This window comes from Arachis stenosperma, chromosome 3 (genome assembly GCF_014773155.1).
Source record: "Arachis stenosperma cultivar V10309 chromosome 3, arast.V10309.gnm1.PFL2, whole genome shotgun sequence".
In the NCBI taxonomy this organism is placed as follows: domain Eukaryota; kingdom Viridiplantae; phylum Streptophyta; class Magnoliopsida; order Fabales; family Fabaceae; genus Arachis; species Arachis stenosperma.
The window spans coordinates 37,982,662-38,010,244 of NC_080379.1; the positions used below are offsets into that span (position 1 = coordinate 37,982,662).

The window sequence follows — 27,583 nt, forward strand, 5'->3', positions numbered from 1 at the left end:
TTTCTTGTATTCCTTCTACTTTTGCATGCTTCCTTTCCATCCTCTAAGCCATTCCTGCCCTGTAATCTCTGAAATCACTTAACACACATATCAAGGCATCGAATGGTAATAAGAGAGGATTAAACATAGCAAAATTAAGACCAAAGAAGCATATTTTCAATCATAGCACCAAATCAGGAAGGAGAATGTAAACCTATGCATTTTGTATGAACAAGTGTATGAAAGATTGATAAAATTCACTCAATTAAGCACAAGATAAACCATAAAATAGTGGTTTATCAACCTCCCCACACTTAAACAATAGCATGTCCTCATGCTAAATCCAAGAGAAAAGAGTAAAGGTAAAATGGTGGAATCATATGCAATGCAATCTATTCTAAATACAACTACCTAAATGAGTCATGCAATTCTAGTTATTATTCACCTATATATAAAGCATACATGTAGTTAAATTAATTCATATCTTCAAGGAATCATGTATGTACAACTAGGGCCAAATCATATTAAAGCACAATTACAATTGAGTTGAGTTAAGATAGTTCACAACTTGCAAGACAATTAATAATTAAACATGGACATATGAGAATGAGCTATATATTGAACCCTCACTGGATTGTGTGTTTACTCTCTAGTCACTCAGTGTTTGGGGTTAATCGCTCTCTTCTTTCCTAGTCATGCTTTCTAAAACTTTATTTTTCCTCTAATCAATCAACAATTATTGAATATAGACATACAAAAATCATGAGGTCTTTTCTTAGGTTGTAATGGGGCTGAGGTAAGGGTAAGGATGTATATATAAGGCTAAGTGAGCTAACAAAGTGAATCCTTGACTAGTCTAAGATCTCACGTAACATATACATATATAATTTCATAATTCTTCACCTAGCTACCCAAACCTTTCCACTTTTGTGTTACATGCTCATGCATTTTATTTTTGACTTTTGTCCCATGTGCATTGATTCTTTGTAATTGCATTCGGGATAATATTTTTTTTATTTGCTCTTTTTCTTTTCTTTTTCTCTTTTATTTTCCTTATATTTTTTTTCTCAATGCATATGATTAAATTATTGAATGCATGAACATGTCTTAAACATTTCTTTCACATTTTCATAAAGATATATAACACCCAATTCTTAAACCGAATGTCTCCAAACCCACTTTTTCCCACACTTAATTCATGAACACTTTCACTAGTCTAAGCTAACCAAGGATTCAAATTAAGGACATTATTGTTTTTCGCTTAGAGTTAATGATGTGCTAAAGTAAATAACAAAGGGGTGAAATAGGCTCAACATTGGTTTGCAAAGGATAATGAAAGGTTAAGGCCATATGGGTATGTAAGCTTAGTGAAACAAGGCCTCAATCATATAAGTGCATGCATACATCAAACCATAAAAATATAGAATCAAGCAAGACAAAGATCACAATTTTAGAGAGAACAACACAAACTAAAAATAAAATATTGGTTGATAAAATGCAACCAATCAAATAGGCTCAAAATCTCACTGGTTTTGTGTGTTCGAGCTCTAACCCATGTTCCAATATAATATTTTTTCAGACAAGTTTAACACAAAAAATTTAATTTAAATTAGTGAAATGCTATAAAATAATTTCTTGAAAAAGAAAATGTTACTTCAACCAAGCAGTTGGTAAAGTATGCAATCAAACATGCAAATACACATGCAAATGCAGCAATGAACTAACATAGAAAATAAAAAATTGGTGTTGAGAAGGGACTAACTAACCCGTGGAGATCGGTATCGACCTCCCCACACTTAAAGATTGCACCGTCCTCGGTGCATGCAAAGATGTGCAGGTGGACGGAGATTGTGTTTCCTCAGCTGGTGCTCGTTGTAGAGGTTTTCTCATTACCCTTCCTGGTGGCCATCCTGAAAAGGGAGAAGATGTTTATTGAGGCAATTAAATGCAAGATGTTTATTGGCATGCTGGAAAAGGCATGAGTAGCATAAATCAAGCATTAAAAGCCAAAATGTATTATCAGTCGTAAGAAACTAACAATAATGTTTGTACTGACAATTATATTTAATATAAAAAGGGTTTTGTGAAAAGCAAGCATTTAGAGTAGTAGAATAAAAGAGATCTAAAAATAGTGCACAATGCCATACGGGCGTTTTCACAAACACTTAGTATGCATGGTGTTCCGAGGGTTACCTGAAACTGGAGGTCGATCTCGGACGAGATCTTCCGTACTGGTCGTAGCTGGTGTGTTCGGCAGGTGGATGACAGCCGGAGCTGGTACGTCCGACTTGTTGGACTGATGGTGCTGCTGATCCTCTGTCACCGAAGGGTGGGGGTACCTGCAAGGGACTCTGATGCTTAAGTTAGCAAGGATATTAAGCAGGTTTTATGTAGAATCAGAGTATGAGTTATACCTGAGTGCTCCAGCGTATTTATAATGATGAGATGTGACCTTTTGGATAAGATAAGTTAGTTATGTTATCTTATCTTTATCTTTGAGTTGAGGTCAGCGTATCTTCAATGGAACCGCCTTTATCTTTATAGGCTTGGGTTTGCCCTAGGATTTGGGTCGTGTTCCTCTGTTTTGGCCCTTTAATGGGCTCTCCTGTCGATTTGGCCGAGCTCTTTGAGAAGAGGTCGGCTAGTCGGACCTAAGGAGGTCGGTCGCTTTTATCGCCAATCATCCCAGGTCGGGTAACTCGACCCAGGGTATGAACAGTGCCCCTGCTTGAGCTCGGTCTTTTTGTCGAGGTCGAGTTTTTTGGACTTCGGTCCTTCTATGATGAAGCCGAACTCAAGCATTTCGTCGATTTCTTCCTTATGTAGAATCTTTTGAATGTAGAACGTTTTCCTCTAAAAGCGCGCACTTTTATATCAGCGCTTTTTTGGGAATGCGAGAAGGTTTTAATATCTGCATTTAATTGGCATTAATTGCCCCATTTTCTCTTGATCTTTTATTTTGAATTTCTCAATCAAAAAATGGTTTCTCTTCTTCACTTTTTCTTCGTAACTTCTCCTTTTACTCTCTCATTTTCTGTTTCTTTCGTAGCTTCTTCCATCTGTTCTGTCGCTGCTTTCTGTGGAAGAGGGGTGATTTCCAGGTTTGTTCCTCTGCAGTTTTCCGCTTTCGAGGGGTGGCTTTGTAACTTCTGTTCTTTCGGCTTTCGAGGTTTTCTTCTACTTTTTCCAGGTTTGTTTTTTCTTTCTTCTATTTCTTTATATGTGGAAAGTTTGCATTTTGTTTAGAGGAAGTTTGGGTCTTTCTGCTTTTATCATGCCTGATTGTTGCATGCTCTGGATTTTCTTCATTTTTGGTACGAATCTTTTTCTTGTTGCTTGAATCTTTTTCTTTATGTTGTCGCCGTTTCTGCTTGTGCCTTCGCTGATGATTTTTTTGCTTGATTCCGAAAAAGTTTGTGTCTTTGCTGTTTTTCTACTTGGCATTTTTTGGTGTTTTTGACAATGCTTTTGCTGATAAACTGTAGAAGGGTGGCGATTTTGTGTTTTTACTTCCTTTGTATCCTTTGAGACTTTATTTTCTTTTTGATGAGTGTCAGGACGTGAGCTGTAGAGATTTCTTAAAAAACCTTGCTTTGTTACTGCCTCCAAAGGATGCCCCAGGACTTTTGGCTTGAGTCTTGGGGTTTTCCTTTTCTGTTTGTCCGTCTGTCGAGTTGTTTTGCCCCTCATCCGAGGTGTTTTTTAAGTAATCCGCTCTTCTTTTCTTTTTGTAGGATTTAGTTGGCCTCATGTCTTCCCGAAATAACGTTGTAGAGATGCCTTCCCAGGTCCCTGAGGGCATGGCCGATTGGGTGGACTCGATGGTTCTTATGTGTGTCTCTCTGGTTGATTCTGAGTTTTGTGCGCAGCTTAGGCAGTTTCATAGTGTCTGTAGTAATCCTGGTGATGAGAAGAACTATGAACTTGTCCCTCCCTCTTCCGACGAGAGAGTCTGCTTTTCTACTCGGGTTGTTGACGATCGCCCTTTCTTCTATGTTTATGACTTTTTCTTTGGTCAGCTGGGTATCACCCTTCCTTTTACTAAATTTGAGGCCGACCTGTTATGGTCCTGTAATGTCGCGCCCTCTCAACTTCACCCTAATTCCTGGGGTTTCATAAAGATTTTTCAGTTGTTGTGCAATGGTTTTGGTATCCCTGCTTCCCAATCTCTCTTTTTCTATCTGTTTGTCTTGACTAAGCCCGGAGTGGTAAAAAAGAAGGCAGCTTGGGTCTCCTTTCGCTCTACCCAGGGAAAGAAGGTCTTTTCCATGTTTGACGAGTCATTCCGTGATTTTAAAAACTACTTTTTCAAGGTCTGAGCTGTTGAAGGAGCTCAGCCTTTCTTTCTGGATGAAAATGATGAGCCTGCTTTTCCCTTGGAATGGCAAAAAGATGTGAGGGTGTCCCGATATACGTGGGAAATGTTGGATGAGGCTGAGCGAGCCTTTATGACTGTCTTGGAAGAACACTGGGGTCAACCTCCCCATCTCGACACAAAGAAATTTCTAACCAATCCCTCTCTTATTCAAACTGAGCTGGGTATTTTGTGTTTCCTTTTTTATCTGTTTATATTGCTTGTGACTGTCTTTTCCGACTTGTAGCTTAATTTCTGTTTTATTTGCAAAGGCAATGAAGAATAATGAATCCATGAAAGCTTTTAAAAGAGCGCAAAGGGCGACTGCTGCTAGAATCATCTCGGCCAAGGCGGCTGAGGAAGGATCCTCCCAAGTGCGCGTGAAGCCATCTGTGCCGAGTTCTCCTGGGGTGAAGAAGGTGATCCCTACTCCCCGAGTTCGTCTGGTGGATCCTCACCCTACTTCTGCTGCTCCTTCTGTTGCTCCTCCTAATAAAAAACAAAAAACAACTGAGTCTTTTGACCTCAATGCTCCCGATTTTAATGCCATTGAATTTGTGGATCAGCAAATCGGTCCCTATGGTACCCTCTCCATGGACGATGTGTTCATCCTCCATCATTTGGAATTTATGGCCTGAAATAACGTAAAGATGGCGTATATGGCGGCTGCTATATACCGGACTGCTCAGAATCTTCCTCTCCACGCCACCAAAGCATTTATGGAGGAGGCAAAGCAGGAGTTTGACCGGATGAGGGAGCTGAAGGAGGAACTTGAAGTAAAGGTGACCAAGTTAGAGAAGGATCTAGAGAACGAGAAGGCGAGTTCCCTTTCACTGGCAGCTTCTTTGAGGTTGGCCGAGGACACAGCCATGATGCATAAGGAGAGTTACGTTACGTCTTATCGGGAGGTGATGCGCCTGAGGGGGGAGTTGGACAATGTCCGGGAAGATTATTCTGAGCTCCAAGGTCATGTCGTTGGCAGCGTGATTGCTGCTTATGAGAACTTGAAGGAGCAAGTTCGGGTCATTGCTCCCGAGGCCGATCTCACCCCTTTCAGCCTGGACAATGTTGTCAGGGATGGCAAGATTGTCCCTGATGACAAGGGTGATGATGATGCTGATCCTCCCCTTGTGTCCTCTGCCAAAGTGTCGACCTCTTCTGCTCCTCCGGTTGCACCTGGTTTGGATTGCCAGGTTCTGAACCGGGAGGATGGAACTATAGACGTTGTGCCTATTCAGACTCGTCCTCCTTTTCCTTGTCCTGATGCTGCCAAGAAGGCTCCTGATGCTTGCTGATCTCTTTCTGGATATTTATGTAGTTGGCCCGGCTTGTGGGCTCTTAAAACTTTTTGTTTATCTGCTGACGTTTTCTAGTTGCTTGTTTTAGCAACTTTTATTTTGAAAAACAAAGAGTAGCTCGCTATCTGTTCATACCCTGGGTCAAGTTGTCCGACCCGGGATGTTTAGCGACAAGCCGACCGACCTCTTCAGGTCAGACTATCCGACCTCTTCTCAAAGAACTCGGCCAATGCCCGACCTCTTCTCAAAGAGCTCGGCCAAATCGCCAAAGGAGCCCAAAGCAGGCCCAAAATAAAGGAACACAGCCCAATCTAAAGGCAGCCAAAGCCCAAAAAGATAAAGGCGGTTCCCCTAAAGATAAGATGACTTCACTCAAAGATAAGATAAGATAAGATAAAGATAACTATCTTATCTCCAGAGAGGTCACTCCTCACCATTATAAATACACTGGAGTACCCAGGTATAACTCATACTCTGATTCTACTCAATACCTGTTTAATACCCTTGCTAACTTAAGCATCGGAGTCTCTTGCAGGTACCCCCCACCCTCCAGGGATAAAGGATCAGCACCATCACCAAGTCCTACAAGTCGGACACGGCGGCTCCAGCCACCATCAATAAGTCGGACACAACAGCTCCGACCAGTACAGAAGATCTCGTCCGAGATCGACCTACAGTTTCAGGTAACCCTCGGAACATTGGCGCCGTTGCCGGGGAACCTGGAAGTCATCCCACCACCATGGCGGACAACCATGACAACGACCACGATTCAGATCTAGAGGATAGAATGCCGCACAAAAACGCAGACACTACACCAAAGGATACTCCTCAACTTAACAACGAAAAGGATTCTCCAAATGTGGGAGCCATGGAGGCGCTTCAAGACCGTTTAAAACAAAGCCCTACATCAAAGGGAGATAAAGCGACGCCGGGAATTGGAGGACAAATGATGAGCGGATAATTTATACGCTTTTTGGCATTATTTTCAGTATGTTTTTAGTATATTTTAGTTAGTTTTTATTACATTTTTATTAGTTTTTAGTTAAAATTCACTTTTCTGGGCTTTACTATGAGTTTGTGTGTTTTTCTGTGATTTCAGGTATTTTCTGGCTGAAATTGAGGGTCCTGAGCAAAAATCTGATTCAGAGGCTGAAGAGGACTGCAGATGCTGTTGGATTCTGACCTCCCTGCACTCGAAGTGGATTTTCTGGGGCTACAGAAGCCCAATTGGCGCGCTCTCAACGGCGTTGGAAAGTAGACATTCTGGGCTTTCCAGCAATGTATAATAGTCCATACTTTGCCCGAGATTTGATGGCCCAAACCGGCGTTGCAAATCAGCTTCAGAATTCCCAGCGTTTAACACTGGAACTGGCATAAAAATTGGAGTTAAACGCCCAAACTGGCATAAAAGCTGGCGTTTAACTCCAAAAAGAGTCTCTACACGAAAATGCTTCAATGTTTAGCCCAAGCACACACCAAGTGGGCCCGGAAGTGGATTTTTCTGTCATTTACTCATTTCTGTAAACCCTAGGTTACTAGTCCACTATTAATAGGATCTTTTGACATTGTATCTATACCTCATGACACTTTACACGTTTATCATTGTATCTTCTACAGCATGAGTCTCTAAACCCCATGGTTGGGGGTGAGGAGCTCTGCTGTGTCTTGATGGATTAATGCAATTACTACTATTTTTCATTCAATCATGCTTGCTTCCATTCTAAGATATCACTTGTTCTTAAACCTGATGAATGTGATGATCCGTGACACTCATCATCATTCTCAACTATGAACGTGTGCCTGACAACCACCTCCGTTCTACCTTAGATTGAGTAGATATGTCTTGGATCCTTTAATCAGAATCTTCGTGGTATAAGCTAGAATTGATGGCGGCATTCAAGAGAATCCGGAAGGTCTAAACCTTGTCTGTGGTATTCTGAATAGGATTCAAGGATTGAATGACTGTGACGAGCTTCAAACTCCTGAGGGCTGGGCGTTAGTGACAGACGCAAAAGAATCACTGGATTCTACTCCAACCCGATTGAGAACCGACAGATGATTAGCCGTGCTGTGACAGAGTGCGTTGAACATTTTCATTGAGAGGATGGGAGGTAGCCATTGACAACGGTGAAACCCTACGTACAGCTTGCCATGGAAGGAGCTTTGCGTGTTTGAAGAAGAAGACAGTAGGAAAGTAAAGGTTCAGAAGACAGAGCATCTCCAAAACCTCAACCTGTTCCCCATTACTGCAAAACAAGTACTTATTTCATGTTCTTTTGCTTTTCACAATCAACCCTGATAATTATTGATATCCTGACTAAGAGTTACAAGATAACCATAGCTTGCTTCAAGCCGACAATATCCGTGGGATCGACCCTTACTCACGTAAGGTATTACTTGGACGACCCAGTGCACTTGCTGGTTAGTTGTGCGGGATTGCAAAAGTGTGATTGCAATTTCGTGCACCAAGTTTTTGGCGCCGTTGTCGGGGATTGTTCGAGTTTGGACAACTGATGGTTTATTTTGTTGCTTAGATTAGGACTGTTTTATTTTGTTGGTTTAGAGTCTTTTATTTGAGTATAATTTCATATTTTAAGTTTGGAGTCAATTGCATGCTTTTGTTTTTCTTTTATTTTTTTTCAAAATTACTTGTTCTTAGTCCCTTTTTGATCTTTTAAAAATTCTAAGTTTGGTGTCTTCTTTGTGTTTTCTTTAAGTTTTCGAAAATTCATGTTTGATTTTCTGAAAAATTTTAAGTTTGGTGTCTCTTTGTTGTTTTTATCTTTCCTCTTTTCAAAAAAATATATATACATATATATCTTGATTACTATTCACATCAATTCCCTTTTCTCCATCATGGACATAAGTGGGAATGAACAGTCCAAAAGGACTCTGGGGTCATATGCTAACCCCATTACAGCTGCATATGGGAGTAGCATCTGTATACCTCCCATCAAAGCAAGCAGCTTTGAGCTAAACCCTCAACTCATTATCATGGTGCAGCAAAATTGCCAGTATTCTGGTCTTCCACAGGAAGAACCTACTGAGTTTCTGGCACAATTCTTACAACTTGCTGACACAGTACGTGATAAAGAGGTGGATCAGGATGTCTACAGATTATTACTGTTTCCATTTGCTGTAAAAGATCAAGCTAAGAGGTGGTTAAATAACCAACCTATAGCAAGCATAAAGACATGGAGACAGTTATCAGACAGATTCCTGAATCACTTTTACCCTCCAAAAAGGATGACACAGCTAAGGCTGGACATCCAAGGCTTTAAACAAGAGGATAATGAATCCCTTTATAATGCCTGGGAGAGGTATAGAGGTATGCTAAGAAAATGCCCCTCTGAAATGTTTTCAGAGTGGGTACAGTTAGACATCTTCTACTATTGGCTTACAGAAAAAGCTCAGATGTCTCTAGACCACTCAGCAGGTGGATCTATACATATGAGGAAGACGATTGAGGAGGCTCAAGAGCTTATAGATACTGTTGCTAGAAATCAACATTTGTACTCTAGCAATGAGTTCTCTACAAAAGAAGAAGTTATGGCATTAGCCACTGATCCTAATCCTCAAGAACAGATGATTGAGCTTAATCAGCAATTACACCTGATGACAAAACAGTTAGCAGAATTTAAAGAGATGCTCCAAGAAACTAAAATTGCTAACAAGAACATAGAATCACAGTTGAATCAGGCAAAACAGCAGCTATCTAAACAGATAACAGAAGAATGCCAAGCAGTTCAACTGAGGAGTGGGAAGACATTGAATAACACTGCTCAAAGTAGCAAAAAGTCAATAAAGGAACAATTGACAGAGGATAGCCAAACCACTATCCAAAATCCCTCTGAGGACAGTAAGAGCCCAGAGAGGAATTCTATTGGCGTTCAAACGCCAGAAAAGGGGGGAAAGCTGGCGTTAAACGCCCATTTCCTGCCCAGTTCTGGCGTTCAAACGCCAAAAAAGGGGGAAAAGTTGGCGTTAAACGCCCATTTTCCACCCAATCCTGGCGTTCAAACGCCAGAGGGGAACCAGACACCTGAGAGTGCTGATAGTAACCCCTCTAGAAAGGCTTCTCCAACCACTTCTGTAAGGAATAAACCTGCAGCAACCAAGGTTGAAGAATATAAAGCCAAGATGCCTTATCCTCAGAAACTCTACCAAGCGGAACAGGATAAGCAATTTGCCCGCTTTGCAGACTATCTAAGGACTCTTGAAATAAAGATTCCGTTTGCAGAGGCACTTGAGCAAATACCTTCTTATGCTAAGTTCATGAAAGAGATCTTAAGTCATAAGAAGGATTGGAGAGAAACTGAAAAAGTATTTCTCACTGAAGAATGCAGTGCAGTCATTCTGAAAAGCTTACCCGAAAAGCTTCAAGATCCAGGAAGCTTTATGATACCATGCACATTAGAAGGAGCTTGCACCAAGACAGCCCTGTGTGACCTTGGAGCAAGCATCAATCTAATACCTGCATCCACTATCAGAAAGCTTGGGTTGACTGAAGAAGTCAAACCAACCCGGATATGCCTCCAACTTGCTGATGGCTCCATTAAATATCCATCAGGCATAATTGAGGACATGATTGTCAAGGTTGGGCCATTTGCCTTTCCAACCGACTTTGTAGTGCTGGAAATGGAGGAACACAAGAGTGCAACTCTCATTCTAGGAAGATCTTTCCTAGCAACTGGACGAACTCTCATTGATGTACAAAAAGGGGAAGTAACCCTGAGAGTCAATGAGGATGAGTTCAAGTTGAATGCTGTAAAAGCTATGCAGCATCCAAACACATCAAATGACTGCATGGGCGCTGACATTATTGACTCTTTGGTGGAAGAGATCAATATGACTGAAAGCCTAGAATCAGAGCTTAAAGACATCTTCAAGGATGCTCTGCCTGATCAGGAAGAACCAGAGGAAACAAAAGAATTGTTGAAAATTCCTCAGGAGGAGGATAAGCCTCCCAAACCTGAACTCAAACCACTACCACCATCCCTGAAGTATGTATTTCTGGGAGAGGGTGACACTTTTCCAGTGATTATAAGCTCTGCTTTAAATCCACAGGAAGAGGAAGCACTGATTCAAGTGCTAAGGACACACAAGACAGCTCTTGGGTGGTCCATAAGTGATCTTAAGGGCATTAGCCCAGCAAGATGCATGCACAAGATCTTATTGGAGGATAATGCCAAACCAGTGGTCCAACCACAAAGGCAGCTAAATCCAGCCATGAATGAGGTGGTGCAGAAAGAGGTCACTAAATTACTAGAGGCTGGGATCATTTATCCTATTTCTGATAGCCCCTGGGTGAGCCCTGTCCAAGTTATCCCCAAGAAGGGAGGCATGACAGTAGTTCATAATAAAAAAATGAACTGGTTCCTACAAGAACAGTCACAGGGTGGCGCATGTGTATTGAATACAGAAGGCTCAATACAGCTACCAGAAAGGATTATTTTCCTTTACCATTCATAGACCAAATGCTAGAAAGACTAGCTGGCCATGATTATTACTGCTTTTTGGATGGGTATTCAGGCTACAACCAAATTGCAGTAGATCCTCAGGACCAAGAGAAAACAGCATTCACTTGCCCTTCTGGCGTGTTTGCCTACAGGAGGATGCCTTTTGGTCTATGTAATGCTCCTGCAACCTTTCTGAGATGCATGCTATCCATCTTCTCTGATATGGTGGAGAAATTCCTGGAAGTCTTCATGGATGACTTCTCAGTATATGGAGACTCATTCAGCTACTGTCTTAACCACCTAGCACTTGTCCTGAAAAGGTGCCAAGAGACTAACCTGGTTTTAAACTGGGAGAAATGTCACTTTATGGTGACTGAAGGAATTGTCCTTGGACACAAAATTTCAAGCAGGGGAATAGAGGTGGATAAGGCAAAGGTAGAGGTAATTGAAAAATTACCACCACCTGCCAATGTTAAGGCAATCAGAAGCTTTCTGGGGCATGCAGGATTCTACAGAAGGTTTATAAAGGATTTTTCGAAAATTGCAAAACCTCTGAGCAATCTGCTAGCTGCTGACACACCATTTGTGTTTGACACACAGTGTCTGCAGGCATTTGAGACCCTGAAAGCTAAGCTGGTCACAACACCAGTCATCTCTGCACCAGACTAGACATTACCATTCGAATTAATGTGTGATGCCAGTGACCATGCCATTGGTGCAGTGTTGGGACAGAGGCATAACAAGCTTCTGCACATCATTTATTATGCTAGCCGTGTTCTAAATGACGCACAGAAGAATTACACAACCACAGAAAAAGAGTTACTTGCAGTGGTCTATGCCATTGACAAATTTAGATCCTATTTAGTAGGATCAAAGGTGATTGTGTACACTGACCATGCTGCTCTTAAGTACTTACTCATAAAGCAGGATTCAAAACCCAGGCTCATAAGATGGGTGTTGCTTCTGCAAGAGTTTGATATAGAAATAAGAGACAGAAAAGGGACAGAGAACCAAGTAGCTGATCATCTTTCCCGAATAGAACTAGTAGCTGGGGCGTCCCTCCCTTCTACTGAGATCTCGGAGACCTTCCCAGATGAGCAACTCTTTGCCATTCAGGAAGCTCCATGGTTTGCAGATATTGCAAATTATAAAGTTGTGAGGTTCATATCCTAGGAGTACAGCAGATTACAAAGAAAGAAATTAATTTCAGATGCCAAGTACTACCTATGGGATGAGCCATATCTCTTTAAGAGATGTGCAGACGGAATAATCCGCAGATGTGTACCCAGAGAGGAAGCACAAAGAATCCTGTGGCACTGCCATGGATCACAATATGGAGGACACTTTGGAGGTGAGCGAACAGCAACCAAGGTCCTCCAATGCGGATTCTACTGGCCTACTCTCTATAGAGATGCGGGGTAGTTACTCATATCACAGGAGGAAACTTTGCGCAGAGTTCCATTACCATTAATGGGTGGCTCCGCGATTTCTTATGGGCGCAAGCCTCCCAGGTAATTCAGTCTTATGGTTCTTCATTATCTGCATATGGTCTCTTTTTCTTGGGTGCCCATTTTGTATGGGCTTTTAGTTTAATGTTTCTATTCAGCGGGCGTGGTTATTGGCAAGAACTTATTGAATCCATCGTTTGGGCTCATAATAAATTAAAAGTTGCTCCTGCTACTCAGCCTAGAGCCTTGAGTATTGTACAGGGACGTGCTGTAGGAGTAACCCATTACCTTCTGGGTGGAATTGCCACAACATGGGCATTCTTCTTAGCAAGAATTATTGCAGTAGGATAATGGCTAGGAGGATTTGAAAAGCATTATGGCATTAAGATTTCCAAGGTTTAGCCAAGGTTTAGCTCAGGACCCCACTACTCGTCGTATTTGGTTTGGTATTGCTACCGCACATGACTTCGAGAGTCATGATGATATTACTGAGGAACGTCTTTATCAAAATATTTTTGCTTCGCATTTCGGACAATTAGCAATAATTTTTCTGTGGACTTCCGGGAATCTGTTTCATGTAGCTTGGCAGGGAAATTTTGAGACATGGGTACAGGATCCTTTACATGTAAGACCTATTGCTCATGCAATTTGGGATCCTCATTTTGGTCAACCGGCTGTAGAAGCTTTTACTCGTGGGGGTGCTCTTGGTCCAGTGAATATTGCCTATTCCGGTGTTTATCAGTGGTGGTATACAATCGGTTTACGTACTAATGGGGATCTTTATACTGGAGCTCTTTTTCTATTATTTCTTTCAGCCATATCCTTAATAGCGGGGTGGTTACACCTACAACCGAAATGGAAACCGAGCGTTTCTTGGTTTAAAAATGCCGAATCCCGTCTTAATCATCATTTGTCAGGACTATTCGGAGTCAGTTCCTTGGCTTGGACAGGACATTTAGTTCATGTCGCTATTCCAGGAGCTAGAGGGGAATACGTTCGATGGAATAATTTTTTAGGTGTATTGCCACATCCTCAAGGATTAGGTCCACTTTTTACAGGCCAGTGGAATCTTTATGCTCAAAACCCAGATTCCAGTAGTCATTTATTTGGTACCCCTCAGGGAGCAGGAACTGCCATTCTAACACTTCTTGGGGGATTCCATCCACAAACGCAAAGCTTATGGCTGACCGATATTGCGCACCATCATTTAGCTATTGCGATTCTTTTCCTGATAGCTGGTCACATGTATAGAACCAACTTCGGGATTGGCCACAGTATAAAAGAGATCTTAGAAGCACACATTCCTCCAGGGGGTAGATTGGGGCGTGGACATAAGGGTCTTTATGACACAATCAATAATTCACTTCATTTTCAATTAGGTCTTGCTCTAGCCTCTTTAGGAGTTATTACTTCCTTGGTAGCTCAACACATGTACTCTTTACCTGCTTATGCGTTTATAGCGCAAGATTTTACTACTCAAGCGGCGTTATATACTCATCATCAATACATCGCAGGATTCATTATGACAGGAGCTTTTGCTCATGGAGCTATATTTTTTATTAGAGATTACAATCCAGAACAAAACGAGGATAATGTATTGGCAAGAATGTTAGACCACAAAGAAGCTATAATATCGCATTTAAGTTGGGCCAGCCTGTTTCTGGGGTTCCATACTTTGGGACTTTATGTCCATAATGATGTCATGCTTGCTTTTGGCACTCCGGAAAAACAAATCTTGATCGAACCCATATTTGCCCAATGGATACAATCTGCGCATGGTAAAACTTCATACGGCTTCGATGTACTGTTATCTTCAACGAATAGTCCGGCGTTCAATGCGGGGCGAAGCATATGGTTGCCCGGTTGGTTAAATGCTATAAATGAGAGTAGTAATTCTCTATTCTTAACAATAGGACCCGGAGATTTCTTAGTTCATCATGCTATTGCTCTAGGTTTACATACAACTACATTGATCTTAGTAAAAGGTGCTTTGGATGCACGTGGTTCCAAGTTAATGCCAGATAAAAAAGATTTTGGTTATAGTTTTCCTTGCGATGGTCCGGGACGAGGTGGTACTTGTGATATTTCGGCTTGGGACGCATTTTATTTGGCAGTTTTCTGGATGTTAAATACGATTGGCTGGGTTACTTTTTACTGGCATTGGAAACACATTACACTATGGCAGGGTAATATCTCACAGTTTAATGAATCTTCTACCTATTTGATGGGATGGTTAAGAGATTATCTATGGTTAAACTCTTCACAACTTATCAATGGATATAACCCCTTTGGTATGAATAGTTTATCCGTCTGGGCATGGATGTTCTTATTTGGACATCTTGTTTGGGCTACTGGATTTATGTTCTTAATCTCCTGGCGCGGATATTGGCAGGAATTGATTGAAACTTTAGCATGGGCTCATGAACGCACACCTTTGGCTAATTTGATTCGCTGGAGAGATAAACCAGTGGCTCTTTCCATTGTGCAAGCGAGATTGGTTGGATTAGCCCACTTTTCTGTAGGTTATATATTTACTTATGCAGCGTTCTTGATTGCCTCTACATCGGGCAAATTTGGTTAATGTAATTTTTTTTTGTATCCGCATCCTTTCCTTCTATGGAGAAGGTGGTTTACAGACCTCTTCTATATTCAATTTCTACTTATATTTCTACATCTAGGATCCGACTTGTATGATTGATTGATACTAATAGGAAATTAACCATTATGGCAAGGAAAAGTTTGATTGAGAGGGAGAAGAAGAGAAAAAAATTGGAACAAAAATATTATTTGATTCGCCGATCCTCAAAAAAAGAAATAAGCAAAGTTCCGTCGTTAAGTCAAAAATGGGAAATTCATGGAAAGTTAGAATCACTACCGCGTAATAGTGCACCTACACGTCTTCATCGACGTTGTTTTTTGACCGGAAGACCAAGAGCAAATTATCGGGATTTTGGGTTATCTGGACACATACTTCGTGAAATGGTTAATGCATCTTTGTTGCCTGGTGCAACAAGATCGAGTTGGTAAGGGTAGGTTGAAAAATTCTCTTCAATGTTTTATTCATTTTTATGATCAACGATCATAAGAGGGCCCCTTTACCATTCTGTACAAATGGTTTATTCTATTTGTACAGAATGATAAAGGGGCACATTCAATCTTTGTTTGTGCATTAGTTGTCAATTCTTCTCTTTACCGCGGGGTAGAGCAGCTTGGTAGCTCGCAAGGCTCATAACCTTGAGGTCACGGGTTCAAATCCCGTCTCCGCAACAGTTTTTGATAAAAGCAGGAATTCAAGAAAAGGGGGGGAGATACTATCACAGTCAACTCTAACAATTTTTATTACTTTTTAATAATTTAATAATCGATTTAATAAAGTACTAAGGGCAGGGGCGGATAGCGGGAATCGAACCCGCGTCTTCTCCTTGGCAAAGAGAAATTTTACCATTCGACTATATCCGCATTTTTGAATCGTATTTGATACGTAATATATCAATCTTATTTGTGCAGAGCTAGGTTTGATACTCCGTTAGGCGTAATTTGAAAGAAAGTCGAAAAATGGAAAATATATGAAATATATATATGAGATCTCCCAATACACCAGCAACTCCCATCATATGAAATGGGTTTAATGTCCAATTATGAAACCCTTGGAAAAATAGGATGAATCGAAATATAGCTGCTACACCAAAACTGGGTGCAAAGAACCAACCAGACTGACCCAGTGGATAAATCAGGAATACGGAAACAAAAACAGCAATTGGACCAGAGAATGCGATTGCATTATAAGGGCGCAATTGAACAGATCGAGCAAGTTCAAATTGACGTAACATGAAACCTATTAATGCGAAAGCGCCGTGGAGAGCAACAAAAGTCCACAGACCACCTAATTGACACCAACGGGTAAAATCTCCTTGTGCTTCAGGACCCCATAGTAACAACAAAGAGTGTGCTAAACTATTAGCAGGAGTAGAGACTGCAGCGGTTAAGAAGTTACAGCCTTCCAAATAGGAACTTGCCAATCCATGAGTATACCATGAAGTTACAAAGGTTGTACCTGTGAACCAACCCCCCAAAGCGAAATAGGCGCAAGGAAAGAGCAACAGACCGGACCAACCCACAAAAACGAAACGGTCCCTCCGTAACCAGTCATCCATAATATCAAATAAATCATTTTCATCTTTGGTAAATTTACCAAGAGCTATAGTCATAGTGATCCTCCTATTCAACTACTTCAACCATTTCCGAACACCTCCTAGCATTTTGGGGATGGGACCTTGGAGGCTTTTCTCATTTATATAATATAATGATTTTTTTTCTCGTAGATTTCCCTTCTTTTCTAATGCGTTTCGGATATAAAAATCATTTATTGCTCTATGGATACCTAGGTTAAGTTGAATCCATGAACTCAATCCGGCTATTCCTTTTTTTATTCTTCTAAATAAAATCCCCTAAGTCATGAATGGTTAATTGTCTTATGACTCATAAATTTACTCAAAAATCTGATAGAAATCTTTTTTTTAACAATTTTTCAAGAGAAAAATGATACCTTTTCTCGTTCGCGCTACCAGCAGAGCCCGGGGCACACTCCGTTCCTTTGATCAAAGAATAATATTCAAAGAATATTTTTGTGAAAATGAAAAAATAAAAAAAATGTTTTCAAAATTCTTCTAATTTTTATGTCTAGGAAACTGGCTTATTTAGTACTTTCTATTTTTTATTACTTTTCTATTTGAATCTTATTTCAAGATTTTTTCATTTAGTGTCGTTTTTGTTCTATTTTCCTTTCTTTCAGTTAAAAAAAACTCCAAAATCTACTTTTTTGTAGATCACAGTAAGAGAAAGAGAAATTTCTAATATTTTTTCTATTTACTTTTTCGATATTTTTATCTATCTATCTATCTATCCGAGTAATTAATATTAATTGAATTAAAATATTTTAATTAATATTAAATAAAATAATAGAAATAATAAGAGAAGAGACTGTAAGTGAAAAGTCTCTTTCTCCCAGTCATTAATTGCCGGAAATATACCGGAAGCACCGATAGAAAAAGAAAATATTTGATACGTGAAGCCATGATTTGATGTATTTTTTTTATATATCATATCCCATTTTATAGAAATGGAAATTGATCTTCTCTTGTGTTAAAAAAAAAATGACTTGTATTTTGGAGCTTGGAATAAGCTGTAGAAAGGGAATATAAAAATATTCCTATAGAATCTTGAGGAACGGGAGGATTTAATCGTAAATATCGACTAATTCTTACGAAGTACAAATCAAAAAGAAGTCTAAAAAAAAAGATAAATTTCATCTATATCGAATTTGAATATCAGAATAGTAGATATAGTTCTGATTCAATGGGTTAGGTCCACTTACTTTTTTTTAATGTTTCGAAATTTTATTATTGGAATAATCGAAAATAGCAATATAAAGAAGATATCATTATTCATTAAATAAAAAAAAAGAGACTGATAAAAATGTTCTACTTTATAAATAGACTAAGTACTAAATAGACTAAGTAGAAATTGTTTACTAAAATTTGATTATCATTCATTAGAATGATAACAATAGTTTATTACAATTCAGAATTCTATTTTCTACTGAAATTAGACTCTTAGTTTTTTTTTTCGAAAAAAAAAACAACAACAATATCTCTATTCTGCATTCAAATACGAAAACTACAAAAGACCAATACTACTGCTGAGGTTTTGTTTTATGAGAATGAAAAAGGGTCGGGCTCAAAGCCCCTTATCGGATTTGAACCGATGACTTACGCCTTACCATGGCGTTACTCTACCACTGAGTTAAAAGGGCTCTGCTTGATTCAATTCCTTATTCAGCAATAAGCCAATATGAGTCTAGTACAGATATTTGTTACTGAATATACTTCTTAATATAGATAATATTAGAATATCCGGTGGGAATCGAATTTAATACTCAAATTTGAATTTGCAACAAAACAAACGGATAGAATCCAAATGGAAAGGAATTGAAACGATCCAACTCGACTTCTTGGTTTTTTTAGAATATCCAAAAAATGGATTCCATTTATAACATAATAACATTATTATGTTATGATATTACATATTTCAATTCGATTTGGATACCGGGAAAAAAATCGACTCGGGATTTGTTCGGCTCGATAAAAACCTAATCTAATAATCCTAAACAATATAATATAGAACAATATAATAGAAATCATAGAATTCATTTTAGAATACTTAATCCCTCCCTTTTCAATTTTTTTTTCCAAATTCAAAATTATCAAAATTATATATATAGATTTCTATTATATTAATAGGGAGAATTCGAATTTACAAAGGTGGGAGAGTTTACACACCACCCCTTCTTATTGAGAATACAATTGGAATACGTAATAAAGCTAGTATATTTATTAAACCTGCACAAATCTAACTTCCGTTGCTATAGCTAGCCATATATCTAGTATCCAGATTAGATACATGTCTCTTCCTTTTATAGCAGTCCTATTTATTCGGTACAGAGCATGTCGTAGTCAATTTTTCAATTTCTATTGAATTTATTTTTTCAAGGAAAACTTCTTTCAATTATGGAAGCACGAGAATCTTATTTCAAATTCTGGTATATACGTATCATATGCGGAATACGGATATGATACCCGATAGATATTATCTCTGTAACAATTTCTAGTTATATTCTAGGGTTTACATATACTGACAGTTACTGTTATAATTAAAATGGAGAAGGTTTTTTGAATAAAAAAAGCAATATTGATAAATTTTGTATCAAATTGCATTTTTTTTTATCTCATAACGACAAAACCATCTTCTCATTTCGATTTCAAGAATTGTTCAGGAATTGTATAGTTAATGGTTCCGTTTTGTCCTTCCATTATTGCGTTTGTCGATCAAAGTGCATATCTCTTTTTCAATAAAAAAGGGTATTCTCATATATATATCGTTTTGGCAGCATGGCCGAGCGGTAAGGCGGGGGACTGCAAATCCTTTTTCCCCAGTTCAAATCCGGGTGTCGCCTGATCGACAAGAGAATTGAATTTTGACCTTTTAATTAAAAAAATGAGAGGAAAAACGAATTTATCTGTAATGTTTTTCGACTCTACTAGAAATCTGATCAAAACTTGTTTGATGTTCTAATAGAATTTATTGAATTGTTTCGTGTTAATATAATAGTTTTAGTGCAGAATCGAATCCCCCTTTGACTCTGTACCAGCGATTTAAATAAATATATATAGTTATTATAGTTTCTAGTATTCTCAGTGATTAGATTAATACCAAAAAAAAAACAACAAGAATTAGTGAACAATAGTAAAATAATTCCTTCATAGTGATATTTTTTATAGAGATAGGAGAAAAAATTCACATGGATATAGTAAATCTTGCTTGGGCTGCTTTAATGGTAGTTTTCACATTTTCCCTTTCTCTCGTATTATGGGGAAGAAGTGGACTTTAAAGGTACGACTAATTGGGGTGGGGGATCCAACTGTATCAATTGTTTTCTAGCTGGGTTATTAAATTTTTCTATTGAATATTTTTCATTTCCTTTTAATTAATACCATACCAATTCCTTTAATTCAAATATATCCGCATTTCGGAAGTCTATTTTATTTGAGTGGTGTAATGTATTCTATGCATACTAAATACAAAATACTCTGTCAATCACCCAAATAGTGAAATTATTACCTTATTCTTGTTAAGGGGATGAAAAAAAGATAGGAAATTTTTTCCTATTCCAACCTAATTCTTCCTAAGATTTCTATTTAGATGAACTGGCTCTTACCAAAGTTATATATCGAAAATGAGTAACCGCGGAACCCCCTTTAACACCCCTTTTTCCTTTTTTCCCCTCTTTTCAAAGTTGGATTTCTAAGTTCTTTATTGAACTCATTTATTTGCAATCATGGTTAAAATGTAAAAAAGATTGGGGTTGACTACCAATCTTTTCAAAATACAGAAAAAGCTTCTCGTAGAAACTACCGATCATTTGTTAACTATTACAACTATTCCAACTATTTAATCAATTACTTCTTGGAAATGCTAAAAGGATTACTCAATTTTTTTATATGATACCAGGCCGGGATTGATATTAAGAATCAGAAACCCATAAATTTGCCAAAGAGCTGGTAACTTGCCTCATGGTTACGCCATGCCTCAGCAAGGGATCTTAGAGATTGAATTGTTTGATGTATGGGGAATTGACTTCATGGGCCCCTTCCCACAATCATACTCAAACACTTATATTCTAGTGGCAGTAGACTATGTATCTAAATGGGTGGGAGCAATTGCCACACCCAATAATGATACCAAGACCGTGCTAAAATTCCTACAGAAACACATCTTCAGTAGGTTTGGTGTTCCCAGAGTACTGCTCAGTGATGGAGGCACCCATTTCTGCAATAAACAACTGTACTTCGCTATGGTTAGATATGGAATTAGCCACAAAGTAGCAACTCCGTATCACCCACAGACAAATGGACAAGCTGAGGTCTCTAACAGAGAGCTCAAAAGAATCCTGGAATAGACTGTTATTGCCCGTAGAAAGGATTGGGCAAAGAGCTTGGATGATGCTCTGTGGGCATACAGAACAGCATACAAGACTCCTATAGGAACCTCTCCAAACCAACTGGTGTATGGGAAGGCCTGTCATCTGCCTGTGAAACTGGAACATAAAGCCTACTGGGCAACCAGATTCCTAAACATGGATGCTAAGTTAGCTGGTGAAAAAAGATTACTCTAGCTAAATGAGCTAGAGGAGTTCAGACTCAATGCCTTTGAAAATGCAAAAATTTATAAGGAAAAGGCAAAGAAGTGGCATGACAAGAAGTTGTCATCCAGAGTCTTTGAGCCAGGACAAAAGGTCCTGCTCTTCAACTCTAGGCTCAGATTGTTCCCAGGAAAACTTAAATCCCGTTGGAGGGGTCCGTATGTGATTACAGGAGTATCACCATATGGATATGTTGAGCTTCAGGATACTGATTCTGACAAGAAGTTCATTGTCAATGGACAAAGGATCAAGCATTATCTTGAAAGCCATCTTGAGCAAGAATGCTCAAAACTGAAACTTGAGTGATTCTCAGTGAAGGTCCAGCTAAAGACAATAAAGAAGCGCTTGCTGGGAGGCAACCCAGTGATTAGAAGGGTATCTGTTCTGTTTAATCAAGGTTTGATACATTTTCTTAAAGGGCAATTATCAAAATTGAAGGAATTCACAGAGTTACAGAAGGATTCAGTGCAAAAAGTAAAGAAAAAAAGCTTGCTGGCGAAAAAACGCCAGTAAAGGGTACTTTGGGCGTTAAACGCCAGAATGGGCACCATTCTGGGCGTTTAACGCCAGGTGTGCAGCATCCTAGGCGTTTAGCAAAACGCCCAGTGATAAAGGGATTTCTGGCGTTTAATGCCAGCCAAGATACCTGGCTGGGCGTTAAACGCCCAAATAGGCCAACAAATGGGCGTTAAACGCCGGAATGGATACCATTCTGGGCGTTTAATGCCAGAAAGGCAGGGGGAGGAGATTTTGTTCCCACTTCAAATTTTTTCAAACTTTCTTGTTTTAATCCATATTTTTCTACATAAACACATTACAAACTTTCATCATTCACCTTCCAATTTCAAAAAATTAGAATCTTCTTCAAATCTATTTCAAATCCTTTCCTAGACTCTTTCAAAAACTCAATTATCTCCTCAAATTTTTTCCATATCTTTTCAAATCTCCCTCAAATTTTCGAAAATCTCTCCTCCTCGCCTATTTATACACGTTCGGCCACCCTCTTTCCCCACACCATTCGAATTTGCTCTCCTTCTCTCTCCCCTCTTTGCCTTCTTTTGCTTGAGGACAAGCAAACCTCTAAGTTTGGTGTGCTTTTCGTGATCACTAGGCCAAGATTTACCAAGATCATGGCTCCTAGAGGAAAACAAACCAATTCAAGAGGCAAGAAAGAGAATAATCCAAAGGATGTTTGGAGTCAAGAAAAGTTCTTAACCAAAGAACATGCAGATCATTACCACAACATAATGGGTCTGAGGTCAGTGATTCCGGAAGTCAAATTCAATCTGAAAGAAGATGAATATCCAGAGATCCAAGAGCAAATTCGAAACAGAGGATGGGAAGTTCTAACCAACCCTGAGACAAAGGTTGGAAGGAACATGGTTCAGAAATTCTACTCAAATCTGTGGCTGACAGATAAGCAGAGAATGACTGGAACTGCTTTCCATACTTACAGAACTATGGTCAGAGGGAGAATTATTTACTTCCATCTGGACAAAATAAGAGAGGTCTTCAAATTGCCTCAACTGCAAGATGATCTTGAATCCTTTAATAGGAGGATGGTGAGAGCAGATAAGGGGTTGGATCAAGTTCTAGAGGACATATGCCTCCCTGGAACTAAATGGATAACCAATTCAAAAGGTGTCCCAAACCAACTCAAGAGGGGAGACCTCAAACCAATTGCAAGAGGTTGGCTAGACTTTATTGGGCGTTCCATATTGCCCACTAGCAACCGTTCTGAGGTTACTATCAAGAGAGCAGTGATGATTCATTGCATTATGCTTGGAAAAGAAGTGGAGGTTCATCATCTGATTGCTTGTGAGATCTACACAATTGCAAATAAGAATTCCACTGAAGCCAAACTGGCTTACCCAAGCTTGATCTCCTTGCTCTGTAAAGAGGCTGGGGTAAAAATGGGAGTAGATGAATTCATACCCATTGAACATCCAATCACCAAGAAGTCAATGGAAGGACAAATGCAAGACAACTCTATCAAAAAGAGGGCGCAGGAGTTCCTCCCTGAATTTCCTGAAATTGACTACTGGGCCAGCCTAAAAGCATCTATCACCAAGTTGCAAGAAACTATGGAGCAACTTAAGGAAGAACAGCAGAATCAGAACTGCATGCTCTGCAAATTGCTAAAGGAACAAGAGAAGCAGGGGCGTGAACTTCAAGAGATGAAACGCCAAAAGCTCTCCCCTCAAGTGGAGGGAGCATCCACTTCTCAAAATCAAGGTTGTTGAGTTTTAACTCTGTGATAACCTCTATCATTAGGAGCCTATTTAAATTTTTTGTTTTCTATTACTATTAGTCTTATCTTATATCTATTTTTGAGTCTTGTTCTTAATTCATGATTAATAAAATTTAAAGTTCATGTCTTAAAGCTATGAATGTCCTATGAATCCATCACCTCCCTTAAATGAAAAATGCTCTAATCACAAAAGAACAAGAAGTACAGGATTTCGAATTCATCTCTGAAACTAGTTGAATTAGTTTGATGTGGTGACAATACTTTTTGTTTTCTGAATGAATGCTTGAACAGTGCATATGTCTTTTGAATTTGTTGTTTTAAGAATGTTAAAATTGTTGGCTCTTGAAAGAATGATGGAAAGGGAGAACTGTTGTTGAGGATCTGAAAAATCATCAAATTGATTCTTGAAGCCAGAAAAAGCAGTGAATACAAAAAAAATGAAAAAAAGAAAGAGAAAGAGAAAAAGAAAAAGAAAGAAATAAAGTTGTGATCCAAGGCAAAAAGAGTGTGCTTAAGAACCCTGGACACCTCTAATTGGGGACTCTAGCAAAGCTGAGTCACAATCTGAAAAGGTTCACCCAAGTATGTGTCTGTGGCATGTATGTATCTGGTGGTAATACTGGAAGACAGAGTGCTTTAGGCCACAGCCAAGACTCATAAAATAGCTATGTTCAAGAATCATCATACTTAACTAGGAGAATCAATAACACTATCTGAGTTCTGAGTTCCTATGGATGCCAATCATTCTGAACTTCAAAGGATAAAGCGAAATGCCAAAACTGTTCGGAGGCAAAAAGCTACTAGTCCCGCTCGTCTAATTGGAGCTAAGTTTCTTTGATATTTTAGAGTCTATAGTATATTCTCTTCTTTTTATTCTATTTTGATTTTCAGTTGCTTGGGGACAAGCAACAATTTAAGTTTGTGTTGTGATGAGCGGATAATTTATACGCTTTTTGGCATTATTTTCAGTATGTTTTTAGTATATTTTAGTTAGTTTTTATTACATTTTTATTAGTTTTTAGTTAAAATTCACTTTTCTAGGCTTTACTATGAGTTTGTGTGTTTTTCTGTGATTTCAGGTATTTTCTGGCTGAAATTGAGGGTCCTGAGCAAAAATCTGATTCAGAGGCTGAAGAGGACTGCAGATGTTGTTGGATTCTGACCTCCCTGCACTCGAAGTGAATTTTCTGGAGCTACAGAAGCCAAATTGGCGCGCTCTCAACAGCGTTGGAAAGTAGACATCCTGGGCTTTCCAGCAATGTATAATAGTCCATACTTTGCCCGAGATTTGATGGCCCAAACCGGCGTGGCAAATCAGCTTCAGAATTCCCAGCGTTTAACGCTGGAACTGGCATAAAAATTGGAGTTAAACGCCCAAACTGGCATAAAAGCTGGCGTTTAACTCCAAAAAGAGTCTCTACATGAAAATGCTTCAATGTTCAGCCCAAGCACACACCAAGTGGGCCCGAAAGTGGATTTTTCTGTCATTTACTCATTTCTGTAAACCCTAGGTTACTAGTCCACTATTAATAGGATCTTTTGACATTGTATCTATACCTCATGACACTTTACACGTTTATCATTGTATCTTCTACAGCATGAGTCTCTAAACCCCATGGTTGGGGGTGAGGAGCTCTGCTGTGTCTTGATGGATTAATGCAATTACTACTATTTTTCATTCAATCATGCTTGCTTCCATTCTAAGATATCACTTGTTCTTAAACCTGATGAATGTGATGATCCGTGACACTCATCATCATTCTCAACTATGAACGTGTGCCTGACAACCACCTCCGTTCTACCTTAGATTGAGTAGATATCTCTTGGATCCTTTAATCAGAATCTTCGTGGTATAAGCTAGAATTGATGGCGGCATTCAAGAGAATCCGGAAGGTCTAAACCTTGTCTGTGGTATTCTGAGTAGGATTCAAGGATTGAATGACTGTGACAAGCTTCAAACTCCTGAGGGCTGGGCGTTAGTGACAGACGCAAAAGAATCACTGGATTCTACTCCAACCTGATTGAGAACCGACAGATGATTAGCCGTGCTGTGACAGAGTGCATTGAACATTTTCACTGAGAGGATGGGAGGTAGCCATTGACAACGGTGAAACCCTACATACAGCTTGCCATGGAAGGAGCTTTGCGTGTTTGAAGAAGAAGACAGTAGAAAAGCAGAGGTTCAGAAGACAGAGCATCTCCAAAACCTCAACCTGTTCCCCATTACTGCAAAATAAGTACTTATTTCATGTTCTTTTGCTTTTCACAATCAACCCTGATAATTATTGATATCCTGACTAAGAGTTACAAGATAACCATAGCTTGCTTCAAGCCGACAATCTCCGTGGGATCGACCCTTACTCACGTAAGGTATTACTTGGACGACCCAGTGCACTTGCTGGTTAGTTGTGCGGGATTGCAAAAGTGTGATTGCAATTTCGTGCACCAACAAACTCCTAAAACTCGAAGCCGATCTCAAGGCCAAAGCTAATCGATCCTCTCATGAGGATAGCTCCTGCAAGGACCAAGATCCATTCACCAAAGAGATCATGAAAGCTAAAGGTCCCAAAGGACTTCAAAGCTCCAGACATGACCCTGTACGACGGAACATCAGATCCAAGCCTTCATCTTAGCAATTTCAGAAGCAGGATGTATTTCACGGAGGCTTCAGATGCAATCCGTTACTCTCCATCCAGAAGGACAAAGCCAAACACGCACCGAGCCTATTAGGGATCAAGCAAGGAGATCGAGAGAGCCTTCGCAACTACAGGGAAAGATTCAACAAAACATGTCTGGGCATACACAGTCTGCCAACAGAAGCAGCTATCAGGGGCCTCATCAATGGTCTACGAGAAGGACCTCTTAGCCACTCAATATCCAAGAAGCACCCAAACATCTCTGAATGAGGTACAAGAACAAGCTGAGAAGTACATCAACATAGAGGAAAACTCTCGACTAGGAGAGATCTCAAAAACTGAACATTCCTACTCCTCTCGGGATAAGGATAAAGAGTCCAAGAAAAAAGAAGATCAACATGGAGAGAAGCCTAGAAAATACCACAATTACACCCCCTTCGAGTGTCTGTTGTGGATATCTGCCGAAAATATGCAACACTGAGAAGATCCCATCAACTCGCCCAATCAAAAACAAAAGAGGTCGGACAAAGTTGAAGGTCCACCTCACACCAAAGAGGTCGGACTCGTTGAAGGTCCACCTCACACCAAAGAGGTCGGACAAAGTTGAAGGTCCACCTCACACCAAAGTGGTCGGACGAGTTGGAGGTCCACCTCACACCAAAGAGGTCGGACGAGTTAGAGGTCCACCTCACACCAAAGAGGTCGGACATGTTGAAGGTCCACCTCACACCAAAGAGGTCGAACGCATTAAAGGTCCACCTCACACCAAAAAGGTCGGACAAGTTGAAGGTCCACCTCACACCAAAGAGGTCGGACAAGTTGAAGGTCAACCTCACACCAAAGAGGTCGGACAAGTCGAAGGTCTACCTCACACCAAAGAGGTCAGACAAGTCGAAGGTCAACCTCACACTAAAGAGGTCGGACAAGTCGAACGTCTCACACCAAAGAGGTCGAACGAGTTGAATGTCCACCTCACACCCTTGAGAGACATGTTCATGGAGGATTCGCAGGAGGAAGGATCTCTAAATCATCCTGCAAAGGACACCTCAAAGAGGTATATTAAGGAAGGGAGAGAGGTTTGAATAGGACTACGGGGTGCAAACAAGCCTTCCGGGATTTTGAAAATTCTTGGGGCAACCACCCATTCTTACCCAACCAAGGGAAAGTGAAAATCTCATATTATACCTCGTAGTGGGAAGTCTGGCAATAGCCTCATCACTAGTTAAAGAAGACAAAAGTGGGCAACAATCCGTCTACTTCATCATCAAGGCCCTACAAGGGGCCGAACTAAACTATCAAGAGATAGAGCAGTTCGCCTACGCCCCCATACTCACCTCTCGATGACTCCACCCATACTTTCAAGCTCACACTATCAGAGTTCGGACCAACCAGCCCATCGA

The 27,583-nt window shown here is 39.8% G+C and overlaps 2 protein-coding genes and 4 non-coding genes across 6 annotated transcripts; 3 read left to right on the plus strand and 3 right to left on the minus strand.

Moving 5' to 3' along the window:
* Positions 1-12,511: 12,511 nt before the first annotated feature.
* LOC130967792 (photosystem I P700 chlorophyll a apoprotein A2) lies at positions 12,512-15,675 on the plus strand. Its single transcript, XM_057892805.1, has one exon. The coding sequence runs from the start codon at positions 12,915-12,917 to the stop codon at positions 15,117-15,119; it is 2,205 nt and encodes a 734-aa protein (XP_057748788.1). The 5' UTR covers positions 12,512-12,914; the 3' UTR covers positions 15,120-15,675.
* A 56-nt stretch (positions 15,676-15,731) lies between these two features.
* Positions 15,732-15,805, plus strand: TRNAM-CAU (transfer RNA methionine (anticodon CAU)). Its single transcript has one exon. It is a non-coding gene; the product is annotated as a tRNA-Met (tRNA).
* A 121-nt stretch (positions 15,806-15,926) lies between these two features.
* TRNAG-GCC (transfer RNA glycine (anticodon GCC)) lies at positions 15,927-15,997 on the minus strand. The gene has a single exon. It is a non-coding gene; the product is annotated as a tRNA-Gly (tRNA).
* Positions 15,998-16,047: 50 nt separating this feature from the next.
* Positions 16,048-17,069, minus strand: LOC130965924 (photosystem II D2 protein-like). Its single transcript, XM_057890680.1, has one exon. The coding sequence runs from the start codon at positions 16,744-16,746 to the stop codon at positions 16,048-16,050; it is 699 nt and encodes a 232-aa protein (XP_057746663.1). The 5' UTR covers positions 16,747-17,069.
* A 1,209-nt stretch (positions 17,070-18,278) lies between these two features.
* On the minus strand, positions 18,279-18,350 carry TRNAT-GGU (transfer RNA threonine (anticodon GGU)). The gene has a single exon. It is a non-coding gene; the product is annotated as a tRNA-Thr (tRNA).
* Positions 18,351-19,479: 1,129 nt separating this feature from the next.
* Positions 19,480-19,550, plus strand: TRNAC-GCA (transfer RNA cysteine (anticodon GCA)). The gene has a single exon. It is a non-coding gene; the product is annotated as a tRNA-Cys (tRNA).
* Positions 19,551-27,583: the final 8,033 nt, after the last annotated feature.